Source organism: Trichosurus vulpecula, chromosome 1, assembly GCF_011100635.1.
Source record: "Trichosurus vulpecula isolate mTriVul1 chromosome 1, mTriVul1.pri, whole genome shotgun sequence".
NCBI lineage: Eukaryota > Metazoa > Chordata > Mammalia > Diprotodontia > Phalangeridae > Trichosurus > Trichosurus vulpecula.
The window spans coordinates 180975896-180993415 of NC_050573.1; the positions used below are offsets into that span (position 1 = coordinate 180975896).

Below are 17520 nucleotides of genomic sequence, written 5' to 3' on the forward strand. Positions count from 1 at the left end.
TGTTGTCCCTTGGGTTTTCTCCCCACTATTTACTTGGAAAGGAGATTTGAATCCTTTGTATGAAGCCCATGTTTATTCCTTTGCCAATTATTTAAATCCAAACGAAAACATTTTGCTTTATTAAAAATGCTCTAGGTAGGATTCCTAGCACAACCATAAATTAGCTCAGTACTTTTAGAGGTACCCAGTCGATCTGGGTTAGTGGATCCAGGCAGCTGGGGAAACTTTCCAAAATACCTCATAGTTAAGGAAGGAGCCTGTGGGAATTCTAGAGCAGAATGAAAAGTCAGCTACGAGTCAGAGATATGACATAGCATTAACAAAATCTAATATCAGTTAGGCTACATTGTCAGTTTATTCTAGCAGTACAAACTGAAAGACCAAAGAAGCTTCAGGAATAGGTAGCAATGTCAGAGCCTTTGAGAGTATGCATAGAACCCATAGTTTGTTTTATTACTGCCTGAATGACCGTAGGCATCCGTTTTTCAGTGAATGAGGATTTTTTTGTGTGAGCGGAGATGTATATCATTGTATGGATAGTGTGCTATTAACAATGGGTAGTAGTAAATATTTTTATATCCTATTAGCAAAATATTGCATTAAATAATATTAAAATCTTTCTCCTCAAAAGCAGTTCAAGAATTTATCCGGAAAATGTGGCTTTGTTCTGACAAAAGCCCAACCTACACAAAATGATTTAGCACAGACTAGATTTAAATTTTAATTTTATGTATTTATATATTATTATATATTATGTGTCATATAACATTATATTAATATAATATAGAATATAGAATTAGTATGATATATAATATATGGTTATATATTATATATAAATATATTTTTGTTTAATTAATACATTTAAATTTTAATTTAATTTGCTCCTTGGGGGAAAAAGGTGTTTCACAGATAACACACCGGAGGCACAGGAGCTTTTGGACTCCAGCCTCTAATAGGTTCACTCTTGATCCGGTCAAACAGGAAGGCTAGGAAGACAGCTTTGGAGGGGTTAATAATCTTTCTTTATTCTAGTCTAGTCTTCTCAAAGGGAGTTGCTGATGGCGGAAGCACCAACTCCTACAGCATTCCCTAATCACCCTTCTTGCAGGGGCCAGCAAGAAGTGGGGTGGGGGGGGGCAACTACCCCTACATCTTGATGGGGTCAGCTGAGAGAGTTCACTCCCCTAAATCCCCTCAAGCCTCAATGGGGGCTGGTCAAGGCACACTCAGATTCCACTATGGGTTCCCCGTAGTTCACTCACTGACCAGTGCCCACTTGCTTTATAGGGCAACAGCCAAAGAAGACATGTTGCCCACATTAAGCTCAGAGGTTAACTTTAGCAATACGTCATTCAGCGCAAGTGTAGTAAATATCAGTGATGTCACCCCCACATCTCATGGTGCAGTCACAATAGGACTGTCTATTGCTACGATTCCAGGAATTACTGTCTAGGATCCTTGGGGCTATTCTGGGAGTTATTATCTAACACCTGGAAACTAGACATTGCCGTGGTCTTGGCTCCTAGGAACCTGAACTCTTAAAAAGGATGACAAAATCTTCCTTACACACAAAAGGGTTGGGTTTTGAGCTGAGCCCCTGAAGTCAATTCAGCCAATAAACATTTTGTAAGCACTCACTATGTGCTATGCTTTGGATACAAAGAAAGGAAAAAGTCCCTACCCTCAAGCAGTTTACATTCTGATGGGAGAAGACAACACACCAGAAAGCTACAAAGGTGGGGAGGGGAAAGTTACTTAGGAAGGGAGAATGGCAGAGGAGCACAGCCAGGTGGGAAATGTTAGAGTTGGCTGGTTTGGGCTTTCTCCTTAAAGAGAGGTCCTGAGAGGAGCTCTCCACTGTCCCAAAAGAAGGAAGGGGCCCAGGACCAGAGGGTACCAATGAGGCATGAAATTCAGTAAAACATTTATCAATTGCTTTCTATGTAAAAGGTGCTGTTGCTGGGCCTTCAAAGACAAAAACAAAAGATATGTAAACAAGTAAGTTCAAAATATTATAAAATAAAAGTAATCTCAAAAGGAAGAGAGTACAAATAACTGAGGGGAAGAAAACATCAGATAGAGGTGGCACCCAATATGTGTTTTGAGGAGCTAGGATCCTACAAGGTATAGTAAGGAGAGAGTCAATCCATGCATAGGAGACTACTTGTGACAAAGGAGGCAGGAGACCAGACTGCTGTCTGGGGAGCAGCTCTCAAGCTAGTCTAATTAGAAAAGAAAGCGCCTGAAAGGGGCAGCTAGGTGGTGCAGTGAATAGAGCACCGGCCCTGGAGTCAGGAGGACCTGAGTTCAAATGTGCCTTAAGTCGCTTAACCCCAATTGCCTTTCCCCCTCCAAAAGAAAAAATTAGAGCTATAAAGAAAGTCTGTGAAGGAGGAGCAGAAATTAGTCTGGAAGAGTAGGTGAGAAGGGATAGTTTTCAGTGTCTGAGAATTTTCTGGTTTATTGTCAGGCCTATGAAGAACGACTCTGTTATTTTTTGGAGGGTGGGTGGGGGGGTGGGTAACATTCTCATGCGTCAGGAATATTAATTTGGTAGTGTCAACAGAGCTTTGAATGCAATCCAGACTGGATGGTCTCTAACCTGGGAATGACTGGAGCCACAACAGAGTAGCCAGAGGCAGGTGTGTCAGGAATCAAGTAGCTGTTTAATTAGTTTCAGAGAGAGGAAAACAGTTGCCAGTGCAGGAGGCATTAACCCGTTGGGTACAGGCAGTGCTTATGGACATGCTGGGCTGGATGACAACATAGTCATTTTTAGGTCTTGAGTTACTGTTCCCACCAGTCCTGTATTGTCCCAAGTGTTTGGGGTCATGATTACCCTGTGGGGTACAAAGCCAGAGTTCTGTGATGGGGGCAGGAGTTCAGTACAAGGAACAGGGATTGTGAGCATGTCAGAGATGTGATGGATGTAGGTCCCTACATCTCAGGTCCCTGGGAAATAAGGGGAAGGAACACCTAGTGCAAAACACTTTGCCAGAGGGTGAGATCCTCCAGAGTGCAAAGGATCATTGTTATGCCAAGCTCAGGGCACAGTCTGCTTGCTGAGCCTTAGCTCTGGGAAACGGGGTGTCTCCAAAATATTTTGACAGTAGCTGTGTGGAGGATAAATTAGAGAGGGAAGAGACTGGAAGCTGGGATACTAATGGGGGGTGGGGTATTGTGATGGTCCAGGTCAGAGGAAATGAAGGTCAGCACTATGATGATAGCTGTGTGAGGGGAGAGAAGGAGACCTGTGGGAGAGATATCTTGGAGAGGTAGAAGACAAAACACTTGGCAATTGATTCGATAAGGATTCAGGGTGGGAAACTTAGATGACTAGAAGGATGGTGGGGGTAGTGCCCTAGAGAGAGGAAAGGAAATTTGGAGAAGGATTGAATGGGGGAGGAGAAGAGAAATTTAATAATAATGGCTAACAGTTCTATATTGCCTACTATGTGCCAGGTGGGAGGTAGGTGGGATTATTATCCCCATTTTACAGATGAGGAAATTGAGGCACACAGGTTAAGTGATTTGCCCAGAGTCACACAGATAGCAGGCACAGGAAGTTAGATTTGAACTTGGGTTTTCCCTATTCCAGGCCCAGCGCTCTAGCCACGTGCCATCTAGTTGGAACATAAGTGCTATGTCACATTTGAGGTTCCTATGGGGCATCCAATCAATCAACAAACATTTATGGAGTACCTACTATGTGCCAGGCCCTCTGCTAAGCACTGGTGATACAAAAAGAAGCAAAAGACAGCCCCTGCCCTCAAAGACCTTACAATCTTACAGGAGGCAATAGACAAATACCATGCAAACATATACAGGATGAATAGGAAATAATTAACAGAGGGAAACAGTTGTAGCAAAGGGCTAGAGTAAAGGAGAGGGATTCTTAGTGTATTCTTTAACTCAGGGGTCCATAAATTACCACAGAACAGTTTTTATATTTTGAAAAACGTTAAAATTTTAAAATTTCATCCAAGCTCAAGAGCTGTACAGAAACAGGCAGCACCGTAGTTGGCTGACTCCTGACCTGGCTGAACAGCACTTGAATCAAATTAACCAACAAGATCATAAAAATTAGTTGGGGTGGGGAGGGGATTGGGGAAGGAAGGGACAAGTAAGTTGCAGACAGCCTCTCTCGCAGAGAGGAGCGCATGCGCAAGTCCGGGCGGGCGCTTACCACGTGGCGCGCGCCCTCCAGACCTGTTGGGGGCAGCAGCAACCCCTGCACGTCTCCGTATCACGTGACTTCCTCTTGATTCTCTACTCGGAGCCACTTCCGGGTCACGGGGCCGGAGGTAGAGAGCAAGATGGTCAATCTGCGGCCGCGGAGGGGTCGTAGCACGTTGTCGGCCGCGACGGTGTTGGACCGGAGGGACGAGGAAGAAGACTCAAAGGAGGAAAACTCGGAAGAGGAAGAGCCGGACCTAGAGTTCCCCGATGGCGGCCCCGCAGCCGGGACGTTGGAGGAGGAGGAGGAGGATGAAGATGAAGATGAAGCCCCAGAAGAGGTGACGTTCGCCAGCGCCCAGGCGGAGGCGAAGGAAGACGAGCGGCGTCTGCGGGACACGCTGCGAAGGTAACACCCCCCCCTCACCCCCACCCCCAAATGGCGCGGCCCGAGGAGGGGAGTGGGCGGTACGCGGCCCCCAGCTCCTGCGGGCCTCGGTCGTGCCCACGCCCCCCGCGCGCCTTCAGCTCGCCCTGCCTTTCTCCGCAGGGACAAGGCGCTCCTGAAGGAGAAGCGGAAGCGGCGGGAGGAGCTGTTCACGGAGCAGAAGGTGAGCGCACGGGCGCGGGACCCCGGGGATGCCCTTTCCCCGCCTGCGGTCCTGGGCTCGGGCGGCTCCGGCGGCCCCCGAGGTCTTCCTCCTTTGATGCACCATTCTCGCCTGCAATCGGGCTCTTTCCCTTCTTCTCCTCTTTCCTCCCCCCAGGGACGCCCTCCCTCCCGCTTCTCGACCCCCCCCCCCCCCCACCAACACACACACACTTTGCTTTCCTCTTGGACCTTGTGTCGCAGCCGCCTGATTTGTGACTAGATTGGGAAGCTCCGCAAAGGCAGGAAGGCACCTCAAAGACACTCAGAAGCCTAGGATCCTGATGGACAGTGTCACCGGTGTTGACCCCGCTCCGCCTCTCTGCAGAATGGGTTTAAATTAGCTCCGCGGTGCCCTTGGCCTATGTGGTAGATTTCAGTGCACGGTGTACTGTTTACCTGTACTGACTTGGCTGAGATCCGTGAGAAGGCAGGCTTTTTCCTCCCCGTCTTTAGTTCCTGTTATCTGTCTAAATTTGATCTTAATTTTGAGCCTTTCTTAGCAAGTAAGAGTCCTGTAAAATATGTTCTTCCTTCGTGGAAAAGTAGCGGGCATGAATAGTGTACTCTGGTGGAGGAGTGATTAATTTCTCTATAGACCCTCCTATATATCTAAAAGGAGAGGAGGTATGAAACGGAGGCCCCTCCCTTCGCCTCAGTCTTTAAAAAGCATGATCATTTACCTCGCACTGACCAAAAGTCAGGCCTTTTTTGATACGAAATTCCCAGGGTTGCTAAAAATCCTTTTTCTCAAGAAATGTGAACATTAAAAGGTAGGCATTAATTCCAACCCAAGCGGGGGGCGGGGGCAGAATTTTTGTGAGTGCTCGCTTAAGAACTCAAGTCCAAAAGAGAAAGTTAAAATTCACTGTAGGTGAAGGCTAGTACAAACCTCGAACCTCGGTGTCATCCCCATTCACAGGCACACAGGTCATAAGGAATAAGAATTGGGATCTGAACTAAGGCCCTTTTATTCCAAAACTCACACTCTTGTTTATATCATGCTGACTAATGCATCTTGCTAAGTGCCTTTGGTGGTAATTTTAAATGCCTTTTTTTTCCTCCCAAGAAAAGAAAACTGCTTCCTGCCACTCTTCTAGAGGAGTTGACTGCAGCTCCCCAGACTAAGTAAGAAATGGGTTTTGCTGACTTACGATTATAAAAATGTCTGGGTTCTTCTCATATTTCATTTCTTGAAATGGAGTCAGCAGTTGTAGTACTGCTCTGTGCTACAGCTCTGTAATTAAGGGATGCAGGACAACTTGTCACTAAGAAGCTCTTCAAACGTTTTAATCTAATGGAGTTAGGGAGACAAAGTACCTCTCCACTTCTTTTCAGACTAACAGGAAATACTCCTGTAAGTCATACCTTCCCTCTTTATTTTTCTAATTGGAGTGATAGAGTATCTTACTTAATGTCTTCTAATATGAATACTGCAAGTATTTGAAATTCTGTGTTAACTTAATATGAGGAGTCTTGATTTGTATGCTGGTTTAATGTGTACTGACCCATCTTGTTTTTTTAACATTGGTATGTTAGGAAAATTGGTAAGCCTCAAAACCAGATCATCCCTATTTACCTTGCTTCTAATAAAGCCCTCTACTATCTTTTACTACCCCCTCCAGCCTTACACACAGTTCATTTTAATTAATCTGGCTTCCTTGCTCCGCCTTGGACATTGCATCTATGCATTTGCACAGGTGGTCCTCCATGCCTGGAAATGCCTTCCTTCTTCACCATCCCCTATTAGAATTCCTAGCTTTCTTCAAAGTACTCCTATTGAAACTATTTTTGATCCTCAAGTATTTGTTTTTCTCATTACTTTCAGTAGACTTATCTTTGTACGTGTCATGTTCCAGAAGTAGAATATAAGCTCCAAGGGGATTGTTTTTACCTGCTTAGTGCCTTCCACATGGTAGGCCCTTAGCTTTGTAAACTGAAAAGTTAGAAATTTGGGGGGACCTTGGAGAGTCACAAAGACTTCCAAAACTGAGGTTCTAATCCTGTGACATCTAATTTTGTACGCTCTCCTTCATTAGTTGTAGAAACCAAGATTTTTACTGATATCAGCAGCCATTCTAATCAATTATTTTTCCGTTTTTATTAGAATAACCAAATCATTACCAAGACTGGAAAAAGGTATGAAGTATTGTGATTGTTATGTCACTTGTAAGCTATATGTAGAGGTTGTGTTTAAAAATCAGGTTTTATCTGTACTTGAGTGTGGTAAGAGAGGACATTAGCAGATCATAGCAAAACAGGTAATCTATTGCCTCTTTTATCATTAATGTAGTTAGCTGGAGAAAGGGAATTCATGCAGTTAACCAGGTCATAGTAATTTAGATTCAATTAACTATGTCACTAGAATTCTCATGTTCTTATTAAGAATGTGGGTGCCAAAGGACTTCCATACACATGGGAAATATAAGTTGTTGCCAGTTTGCTAAATTTTGTAGGTAAAGCAACTGGGTGGCACAGTATGAAAAAGCATTGGGTCTAGAGTAAGGCATAAGGAAGACCCGAGTTCAAATTCAGCCTATGACACTTAATTAGCTGCACAAGTCACTTAAGTTGTCTCCCTCAGCTTCTTCACTTATACCTCAAAGGATTGAGGATGAAATATTTTTAAATACTTAGCACAGTTTCTGGCACATAGTAGGTGTGATAAATGCTTATTTCCTTCCCTCCTAGGTAATACAGAAAGTGAGAACAATGGGAAAAAAGAAAAAACGACATCTACAAGGTAATAAGCTCTGGGATACATGGTTTGGACAATACATTTGGAGAACAATTAATGGAGCGAATATCCAAATAAGATCAGTTTTAGGAAAGTATAGATAATATAATATACGCAGACTTCCAAAATTTGGATCTCTTGTGTAGTGATTATGTTGTTTGAGCTCAGTGGAAGTTTAAAAACTTTGAGGCATTCAACAAAAATATTTTTTAAGTACCTAAAAGTATTGGATGCAGGTTTGTTTTTGTTTTTTTCCTAATTCAAATCGACCTCAGACACTAAACTAGCTGTGTGACCCTGGGCAAGTCACTTAACCTGTTTGCCTCAGTTCCTTTATTGATAATAATCCCACTTACCTTCCCAGGGTTATCTGTGAGGATCAAATGAGATAATTGTAAAAGCATTTAGCACAATGCCCAGTTTATTGATCCATTATGATAAAGAATTTTTCAATTTTTTTCTTTAGTAGTATATCATAAAGATTTTTTAAAATATTCATTTTGCTTCATTCATTTTAACTTTTCATTTTGGTTACCAGAGTAAAGAAGAGGTACGTGGCCTGTAGATTAAAGGACCAAGATCTGCTAGATTTAAGGCAGCAAGCAGCCAAAGGCTTCATACAGAAGTATTTATATGGTCGAGGGAGCAACAGAACTACTGGTAACTTGATTTCATATATATTAGTTGCCTAATTAACATTAATAAATATGCCTTGGACAAAAAGTAAAAGTTATCTTTTTTTTACTTTCAGTAAACAAATTTCTTTCCCTTGACAACAAGAGATTGCCAGTTAAAAAACCTGCAGTCCAGTTTCTGAATAATAATTGGGGTAAGTTAATAATTTTAGTTTCTTCTTCTTTTGCCTGCTTATTACTAGGCAACTTCAGGGGTTGGCTAAATAACTTTTTTTTTTTACAGGGAGAGAGTTTTTTTAAAAGAAAACAGTCTCTTGAAAACAGGTCCAAACTATAGTTTTGTGGACACAGGGTCTATGGTTTTTACCATATTGGGTCCAGCCCATCTTAGGGTGTTGTTTGAAGCTCAGACATGTCAGTTAAGTATTGTCATGGCAGTATTACATGGCAGTAAGCATTGTCAGAGATGGACTTCAAATCCAGGTTTTTCTGAGTTCAAGTCTAGTGCTCTATCCACTATACCATGTTACTGTTTACACACTGTAATTTCTGTTAAGAAATTAACATTGCACCTTGACTAGCTGAAGTCATTTATAGGCAGGCATTGGCCTCTAAGCTTTTTAACTAAATCATTTTTGCCATATATGATATGCATACTTATGTTCACGGTTGATAATAAATTTTTTTTACTCATGCTCCAGTTCTTAAAATAAATTTGATTTGCATATGCCATAAGAATGACTTTAATGTAAAATGTTCAACATTTGTTTGTTTTAGGAACAGAGAGAAAACAAAGTGCCAAGAAGTTCAAAAAACAGTGGATGCATAAAAAGAAGCTAGCTTCCAGAAGACCAAGTATTACATAAGTTCCATTAAAAAAAATAACACAAAATTTATTAAAACTGTTTTGTTTTTTAGAACTTGTTTCTTTTTCTACGCTTTGTCACCATTTATGCACTCAAGATTTTTTTGGCTAGTAAGAACTGGTCCTACTTACACGGTGGATTAGGAACTTCCGTGTCATTCTGAAGTTATAGGACTTGAGCTCCATGCCCCTTTATGTATAGGACAGATTGCTTTGGCCATGTTTATTGTCATTTCTGGTCCAGAATAGGAATTGTCTTCTACTTGGGAATATTACTGTGCAGTACATCAGACCACCCCCCAAAAAATAAAAAAAACCTGGGTTGTAAAATGAAATGAGTGGTTCAAAGAATTTTGGACCCCATATGATCATAGATTTTCAAGCAGAAGAGCCCTTGGAGGCCACTAAATCCAACTGCTTCGTTTTACAAATAAGGAAACTGAGGCCCAAAGAGGTTAATAACTTGCCCAGTCACACAGCTAGTGTCTGAAGCAGAATTTGGACTCGGGGCTTTGTTTCTCCGAGCCCAATGCTATGCCCCTAGTGCAACCTAGCTGCTTCAAAAGACTGGGAAGCTTTCACTCCTAATGCAAGTTCGCACATTCTCTGCAACTTTTCTTATTTCTCTAGAGCTTATAATTTGAGTGACTGCAAAGTTCACATAGCCCAAATGGGTTCAAGGTCAGCTTTCTTTCCACTATGCCACACTGTCCCTAGAACTTAAAAAGTATATATCAATTAAATCCCCAAAGGTTTTCCTTCACAGCCTCTCTATAATATAAAGAAGCAATTTTAGGAAGGGAAAAAAACCCTAACAAGCAGAGCAGCGAAAGGGTTTTTAAGGATATCTGCTAACATTTTGAACTCCCCACATGTAAAAGCCTACTTACAACTACTTAACTAAAAACAATGATGAGTAACAATAACATTCATTTCCAAAAAGACTGAAGGAAAAATGCCTTAGGTATGTACCAAATTTTATTAAAAACAGGTCTAGTTTGTACCTTGCCATTAATTAGTGTAACAGAACTGATCTAAAATGGGTAAAGAGTAAGATGTCTTCATTCACCATAGTCTAAAGGACTCAACAGCTTATAAGCAAAGCTTTCATTTCTTTCAAAGCAACTGGAAGAAACAACCAATACTAACAAACATGTTCTTGGTCTAACTTCCGTAATGCCAAATAAATACAGACTTAGATGGATACTTGTTCTTTGGTACAACCCATCCTCCTGAAGAATGAATTTCCCCTTCCTCCATACCACTGACTTGTTTCTTTTTCCCCTTCAAGCCTTAGGTACTGAACCTACTGTGAAACAAGCTACTAGACTGAACCAGCACTCCCAAATTTATACTGCTCCAATAGTCATGGCCAAACTAAGCAGCATTAGTATTTTAATTTAGTTTTACTTTGCACCCAATTTTAGTTTTATAATTTAAAATTCATACAACTCTTAATATCTGTAGAAGTAAATTTTTAATGGCTGGTTAATTATATCACTACATTTTTATTGCAATATAGTACTCATTTAAGCACTTAAAAATGGAAGGTGTACAAAGATTAAATTAAGACACTGTAAATTGACTAAATATTTGGTTTTTTATATAAATAAAGGTCATAACCACACTGTTGACATGTAATACTGTTATAATACAACAGTTAAGCTTGTGAGTCTACAACAGAAGTTGTCTGCAGTTAAACAGGAAACAAAGTTGAAAAAGACCATGTTAAAACAAAACTACTGGGACTAACAGGTTGGGATTGTAAGTAGCAACAAACATATTCACTCAGCTCCTGAGTATTTCAAGTTTTACAGTACACATTAAAAATGATTTCTTCCATCAACACTATAAATCCAAACTGTCAGGTGTTTATGCACTTTGCAAATTACAATGATTGATCGCTAATAATGGGAGCAGGAGGGGGCTGGAAAGTCTCCCAATTTGAAGTTTACATCACCCACATGCTAACACAAACACAACTTGTTCTATAGTTCCTTCCCCCGCCTCCCCACCCCCCCAACCCAAAGAAGCAGGATTTTGGGTTTGGTTTTTTAGATAATTGTTTTAGAGGATTTTTAATGATCAAATTTGAGTATCTGAAATTCAGCAATATTTTAACTCTTAGACAACTAAGAGGTTAAAGATGGAAAATAATTTCTCCTAACACTAAGTTAGAAAATCATTTGCATCATGCTGTAAACTAGGAAGCAATGTAAAGCGACAAAGACCTGTCCCCAGTACATAATTTTAAAAAATCTAAATTTCAAATCGGCAGAGCTGGTCTATTTCCATGTTGACTATATGCCACAATATAAGTCTGAGCTCTTAAATGCATAGCTAATGAAGATAGTCTTCCACTGTGGCAAATGCACAGGATCCAATTCCTGATCGGGCCATCAGTCCTAGACATTGTGTGGCTTGTCCCATTGCTAGGGCAAGTGGAGGTTGCTTTGGCAGATTGTGAGTCTCTGAAGGGGAAAAGAAAATTCCATAATGAAAAACAGCAACTAGGAACTTTTATTTAAAGGACATGTATGTTTAACCAAGAAATACCTTATGGAAAAGCATTTATTGAGCATAAAGCAGGGCACAGCAATTGTGCTAGGCACTGGGAATAGTGAGAGGGAGCAGTTCAGGCACAGGAGACAGCCCAAGTAAAGGCAAAGAGTTTGTATCAGAGATAGAGCTGGATATGAATAACAGCAAGTAGGCTGGTTTGACTGGAAGGGTTAAAGCTTATGGCTGTGTAGTCAGGACTGCAACCTTTGTATTAACAACACAAACTGTCCACAAATGAGAATACCCTTAACTACACAGTTAACTTTGAATAACAAGGCAATTTTAACCCATTAGTCATTGTAGGTACATATTACCAATTCGATCAGAATGTGTAATGGCTGAGCAGGCCTATTCCAATCTGGCATCTGAGAAGAACATAATTTGTTGGGGATATTATCCTTGAAGAAAAGCCTCCTTGAGAAGCTCAATTAGATCCTCAAAAGTTTTAGCTTCCCTTTCGGCTGAACTAAAGACTTCTACAAGTATGCTCTGAACTTAACATCTTCCTTCTTCCTTGTAAAGTAGGAATTTCTAGGAAGTTTCTTTTTCTTCCACTTAACTGAGCTTGACTAATCAGGACTCTTTTTTTTAATTGGTGCTCTCCTTTCTAACCAAGCTCAAACACAATAGTTACATGTCAAAATGGGGTAAATTTTTGGTGTTTCTTCTTCCATCTCTGCTTCATCTGACAAAACCAGCTGAGAAGACCTAAAAACAGTTGTTCAGGCTGATCAATGCAATGACCAGCCATGATTCTGTAGGACTGATGATAAAGCATGCTACCCAGCCCCTGACAGAGCTATAACAGATTTGAGATACAAAATGGGACATTTGGATGTGGCCAGTGTGGGTCCGTAACTGGCCCTCTTCTGTACAATCTTACGTGATCTCATTAGCTCCCATTGGTTCAATTATCATCTCCACTGAAACGACAGAGCCAGAGAGCCAGGTGGTACAGCAGGCCTGATGTCAGGAAGAGGGTTCAAATCTGGCCTCAGATACTTACTTTTGACCCTGGGACAAGTCACTTAACCCGTTTGTCATCACTAAAATGGGGGCAGTACTAGCACCTACCTCCCAGGGTTATTGTGAGGATCAAGAAAGACTGACTTCTAGACTAAACATCTCCAATCCATCAAGTCCAAAGCAGTGCTCACTCCACCTGCTCCACTGCATTCATTACAAAACCGATCCTATTACAAACGAGAGCACTAATATTCCTCCCAAGTCAGCCAAGCTTACGCCCTCAATGCCATCCACTATTTGCACTCACCCTACATTTCCAGTCTGTTGCTAAATCTGTTACTTCTCCCATCACATTCTCTCTCCATTCACAGTCATGACTGGTATAGACCCTTGTCACACCTCATGCCCAGATTATCACAGTAACTTTCTGGTTGGTCTTTCCATCCTAGTCCATCCTCTACTCAGCTGTCAGAATGATCTTCCTAAAGCATAGGTGTGACCATATCACTACCACCTCCCCACTAACATCACCCCACAACTCCCCCTCCCCCAATCAAATATAAAACCTTCTGGTTGGTTTTTTAAAGCCCTTCACATTCTGGGCCCTTCCTAGTTTTTCAGTCTTCTTAACACAATATTCCCTTCCACATACTCTACAATCCGGCAACACCAGCCTTCTTTCTATTACTTGAATGCAATGCTATTTCCTACTTCCATGCCTTTTCGCAGGCTATCCCCCATACCTGGAAGGCTCTACCTCCTGATTTCCTGGGCTCCCTCTAAAGACTCATCTCAAATTCCACCTACTGGGAAAAAGAGGCTCTTCTCAGTTGCTGAACCCCTACTCTTCCCTGCCCCCACTGCTACTAACTTCCCTTTGAGATTCCCAGAAAGAGCATGCCAGAGCCAGGAGTGCGCTTACATGTACACAGTGGTCTGAACTCTGTGAGTCTCCCTGCTTCCTTTGAATCTCACCTGCTTGGTACACAGTAAGTACTTAAATTCTTTATGAGTCACTTTTAACAAAGGAGATGAAGTACACAAAGAGGCATAGTGTAGTACACTACTTTAAAAAATTAAAAATTTCTTATTTTGCTCTTGATTTCATCTAGTCTAGGGCTTAGATTTAAGTATGACTGAAGGGCAAATTCAAAGACTAAAAAGTTAACACAAGTAATTTTCTAATAGTGTTAGATGCTCCCAATTATTTTTTTTTGGGGGGGGGGGGTCCTTATTTAGTCATGTCTAATTCTTCGTGACCCCATTTGGGGTTTTCTTGGCAGAGATACTGGAGCAGGTTGCCATTTCCTTCTCCAACTCATTTTACAGATAAGGAAACTGAGGTAAACAAGGTTAAGCAACTTGCCCAGGATCACATAGCTAGTAAGTATCTGAGATCAAATCTGAACTCAGGCAGATGGATCTTCTTGACTCCAGGTCCAGCACTCTATCCACTGTACCACCTAGCTGGCCCCCAGCTGCTTTACCAGTCCTAAAATGCTAGCATCCTCTGCACAGAAATTCAAGGGAATCAATTACATCCTGCTTTTTAATTGTACTTACCTAGTATTGCACTGTTCAGAGCTGAGCACACAGGTTCTCTTTGTATTGGATCAAGTTGGTTTCCCACTGGACTGCTCCAGGGATCTGAATAAGCAAGCAAGCTGAATGCATCCTGTTGAGAAAATAGTAATGAGCTCATATGATCTGGCTACTGTATACTATCAGTTCCAAACTGAGAACCAGGGAAAACCTGACTGTAAGAATATACCAAGATAATTCACTTAATTTGAGCTATCACTCCAACCTCTCTCTTTCTCTCTCTCTGGTATTCCCAGTTACCCAGAAGGCAATTTTTGAAATTCTGCACCACGCTGTTGGGGAAGCAAAAATGAGCTTACCTGCTAATTAGTAGAATGACAAACACATGAAAAATTAAATTATAAGAGAAGAAACGGCATAACAATTTACTATCAAATAAGCAGTGATAATAAACAGGATTAAAAATTCAAAGAAATCACTTTGAACTAGGGGGCTTCGTGAAGCAGGTGAGACTTCGCCTGGGTTTTAAATGGTAAACAGGATGTTGACAAACAGGAAGTAGAGAGTATCATCCTTTTCGGGGGAGGGGGGAGGGGAGAGGGGGTTGGATAGAACCCTTGGGATTCTGGGGTGAAGTTAAACTGTGTTTCCTTGTAGCTTTCTTCCTCTTCCCCAATTTCGCCCTTCTTCAAAGGGGCACTTTGCAAAAAACTGCACTATGCTGCAAGTCACAGAGCACTGGAGCAATACTAAACTAACTTACAGACGCAGAGCCAAAGCAAGTCATCAAGGGGCTATTTCACTGAACTAGACGTTTTAGTAACAAAATCCAACCTGAAGAACAAAAGATCAGAAACGCCCAGGGAAATACTGGGGGGGCGGGGGAGGGGGAGTAAGAGGTAAAGGGGGTGCGCATTACCAGATCTTGAGCTGTATTTTAACTTGTGGTTGAAAACAGAAACCTGATCAATGGAACAGGCTAGTTTGTAAATGAGACCTAGAAACACAGCGTCTTGGTGTTAAATAAAACTCCCAAGCACAAAGTACCAGAGAAAAAACTGTAAATCAGAAAGAACAAGCTGGGAAAACTGAAAATTAGGTTGGTAGCAACTGGGTTTAGGCCACCTTACATCTCACAGCAAAATAGGTTCTGAATGGGTAATCAACCTAAATACAAATGGCTGTATCATAAAAAAGAAAAAAGACAAGAAAGGAAGGAGGTTCTTGGCACGTCGATGGATAAGAGAAAAAGTATTTACCAAATATACAATTAGATCACAAAAAAATTAAAACACTTTGCAAAAACAAAATCAAAGCAGAGAGTGAAGGGAAAAATCATTAGACTGTAAGCTCCTTGAAGGCAGGGGCTGTCTTTTGCCTCTCTTTGTATCCCCAGCGCTTGGCACAATGCCTGGCACATAGCAGGTGCTTAATAAATGTTTACTGAATGTTTCTGATAGCTAAAATAGATAGGAAATTGATATAAATACGTAAGAAACACTATATTTCCAACAAATAAATACTCAAAAAATAGGAACAGGGATTTTTCAAAAGAAGAAAAGCAAATTATAAACGACCACATCAACAACTTTGTATCACTTCATACCTAAACTGGGAAAAATAACAACATACCAGAACGGTATACGCTGGAGTGACTATGGGAAGACCGGCATAATAACACACTATCAGGGCTTCAATTATTCTGGAAAACAATCTCTAATTATACCAGAGCAACAGTTTATACCTTTGAATCATTGATCCTACAAACTATCACGCATCCCAAGAAGTCACAGAGGGGAAAGGTCTCACACACAAAAATATTTACCGTAGTGTTTATTGCAGGGAAAAAAAGCAAGAAAGAGTGGGGGACAGTGTCCATCAACTGGGAACAAATTGTGGTACATAAGTATAATGGGTTACTGAGCTATAAGAAATGACAAATGTGAAAAATCCAGGGAAACATAAAACTTAAGCTGATGCATAACAAAGCAAGCAGAACCAGAATAATTCACACAATAAAAACAATAATGCAAAGAAAAACAACACTGTAAAACATCAGGACTATCAGAAAGCTCATCACGCCGTGACCAATCGTGACTTCAGAGGGCTGACAGTGACGCAGGCCTCTTACCTCTCAGCAGAGAATACTATAAAAACACAAAAAGGCCTACATCGTTAGATACAGTTAATGTGTAGATTTATTTTGCAGAGCACTTCTTTATTACATGGGAATGCTGAGTGGTGAAAGGAGTATAGGAGCCACTGGGAAGGGAAAGTGAAGTTTAAAAAAGAAAATAATACTGATACAATATCAAGCCTTGATGATTTTTCTTAGGCGTAGTAGAACAAGGAGTCATAAAGTCCTGAATTAAGCTTTCAATTCTAAAGCTATCACTAACTGTATGCTCTTAGGATCCTAGTACCACCACATATGTAAACCTGCCAACTTCTGAGGTTATTTAGCAAAACCTTCAAAAAATCAGTTCACCTCTCTGGGTCTCATTTTTGCATCTGTAAAATGAGGGAGTTGGACTGTATGGTTTTATAAATTATGTGGGAACACTAATTCTGACCTTGCTGTTCATAAATATGGAATTAAGTTTCCATTCTGGTAAAAAAAAAAGAAAAAAAAATCAAGTCTTTCATGAATTCATGTTTATGTGACCCTTTTATTTTGAAATCTGGCAGTTTAGTCTGAATAATCTACCTTAAAGTACAAATTTACTGGTTGAATATTCCAAAAGACTATCAATGGATTGCCATCTCACAAAGCTCACTATCATCTTCCCTGCTCCCCTCCCAACTTATTTGCTGCCAAACCTTGGGAGCTCCAGGATCACAAAATTGAAGAGGTGACACCTCAGAAATAACTGAGGTCCATGGGGGTTAAAGCCAAAGTTCAAACAACTCAAAATTCCTCTGACTGCAAATCCAGAACTCTTTCCATTACATCACAATATCACACCACTCTCTGGTTCATCCCTCTATAAACCCTTTATATACAGTCACTAAATCCCATCAACCCTTAGTTTGAATCTAACCCCTTACTGTCACTCCCATACTATATAGTTGCTCACTGCCTCATGCTTGCACTAATGCAACATCCTGCCTGATAAACTGTCTACTATCTCAGTGATCCAATTTATGCTTTATACTGGTGTCGACCGATTTTTTCTCTAGGACTGCTACCATTCTGTCACTCCTTTGCTCTCACATTTGTAGCAGCTTCCTACGTTCAAAGACCTCAATCAGTCTCGGTCTACAAATCTGAGCCCTATTCCACACAATCTTTTACTCCAAACAAGGAATACTACAAACTGTCTCCCAAATACAAAATATTTATTTCTAATTCTATGCCTTGGCTCATATTGTTGTCTGAATTAACCTG

General features: G+C 41.0%; 2 protein-coding genes across 2 annotated transcripts in view; one reads left to right on the forward strand and one right to left on the reverse strand.

Moving 5' to 3' along the window:
* The first annotated feature begins 4274 nt into the window (after positions 1-4274).
* On the forward strand, positions 4275-9114 carry NOL7 (nucleolar protein 7). The gene is made up of 8 exons (XM_036753671.1): positions 4275-4585; positions 4727-4787; positions 5895-5953; positions 6933-6964; positions 7517-7568; positions 8101-8222; positions 8314-8391; positions 8975-9114. Exons 1-8 carry the CDS (start codon positions 4317-4319, stop codon positions 9061-9063), a joined length of 762 nt encoding a protein of 253 aa, XP_036609566.1. The 5' UTR covers positions 4275-4316; the 3' UTR covers positions 9064-9114.
* Positions 9115-10022: 908 nt separating this feature from the next.
* RANBP9 (RAN binding protein 9) overlaps positions 10023-17520 on the reverse strand; it is an 85795-nt gene continuing 78297 nt past the window's right edge. Inside the window, exons 13-14 of the mRNA XM_036753663.1 lie at positions 14154-14265; positions 10023-11533 (exon numbers count right to left, since the gene is read on the reverse strand). Coding sequence (XP_036609558.1) covers positions 11403-11533; positions 14154-14265 — 243 coding nt within the window. The 3' untranslated portion in view covers positions 10023-11402. The remainder of the gene's footprint in view (positions 11534-14153; positions 14266-17520) is intronic.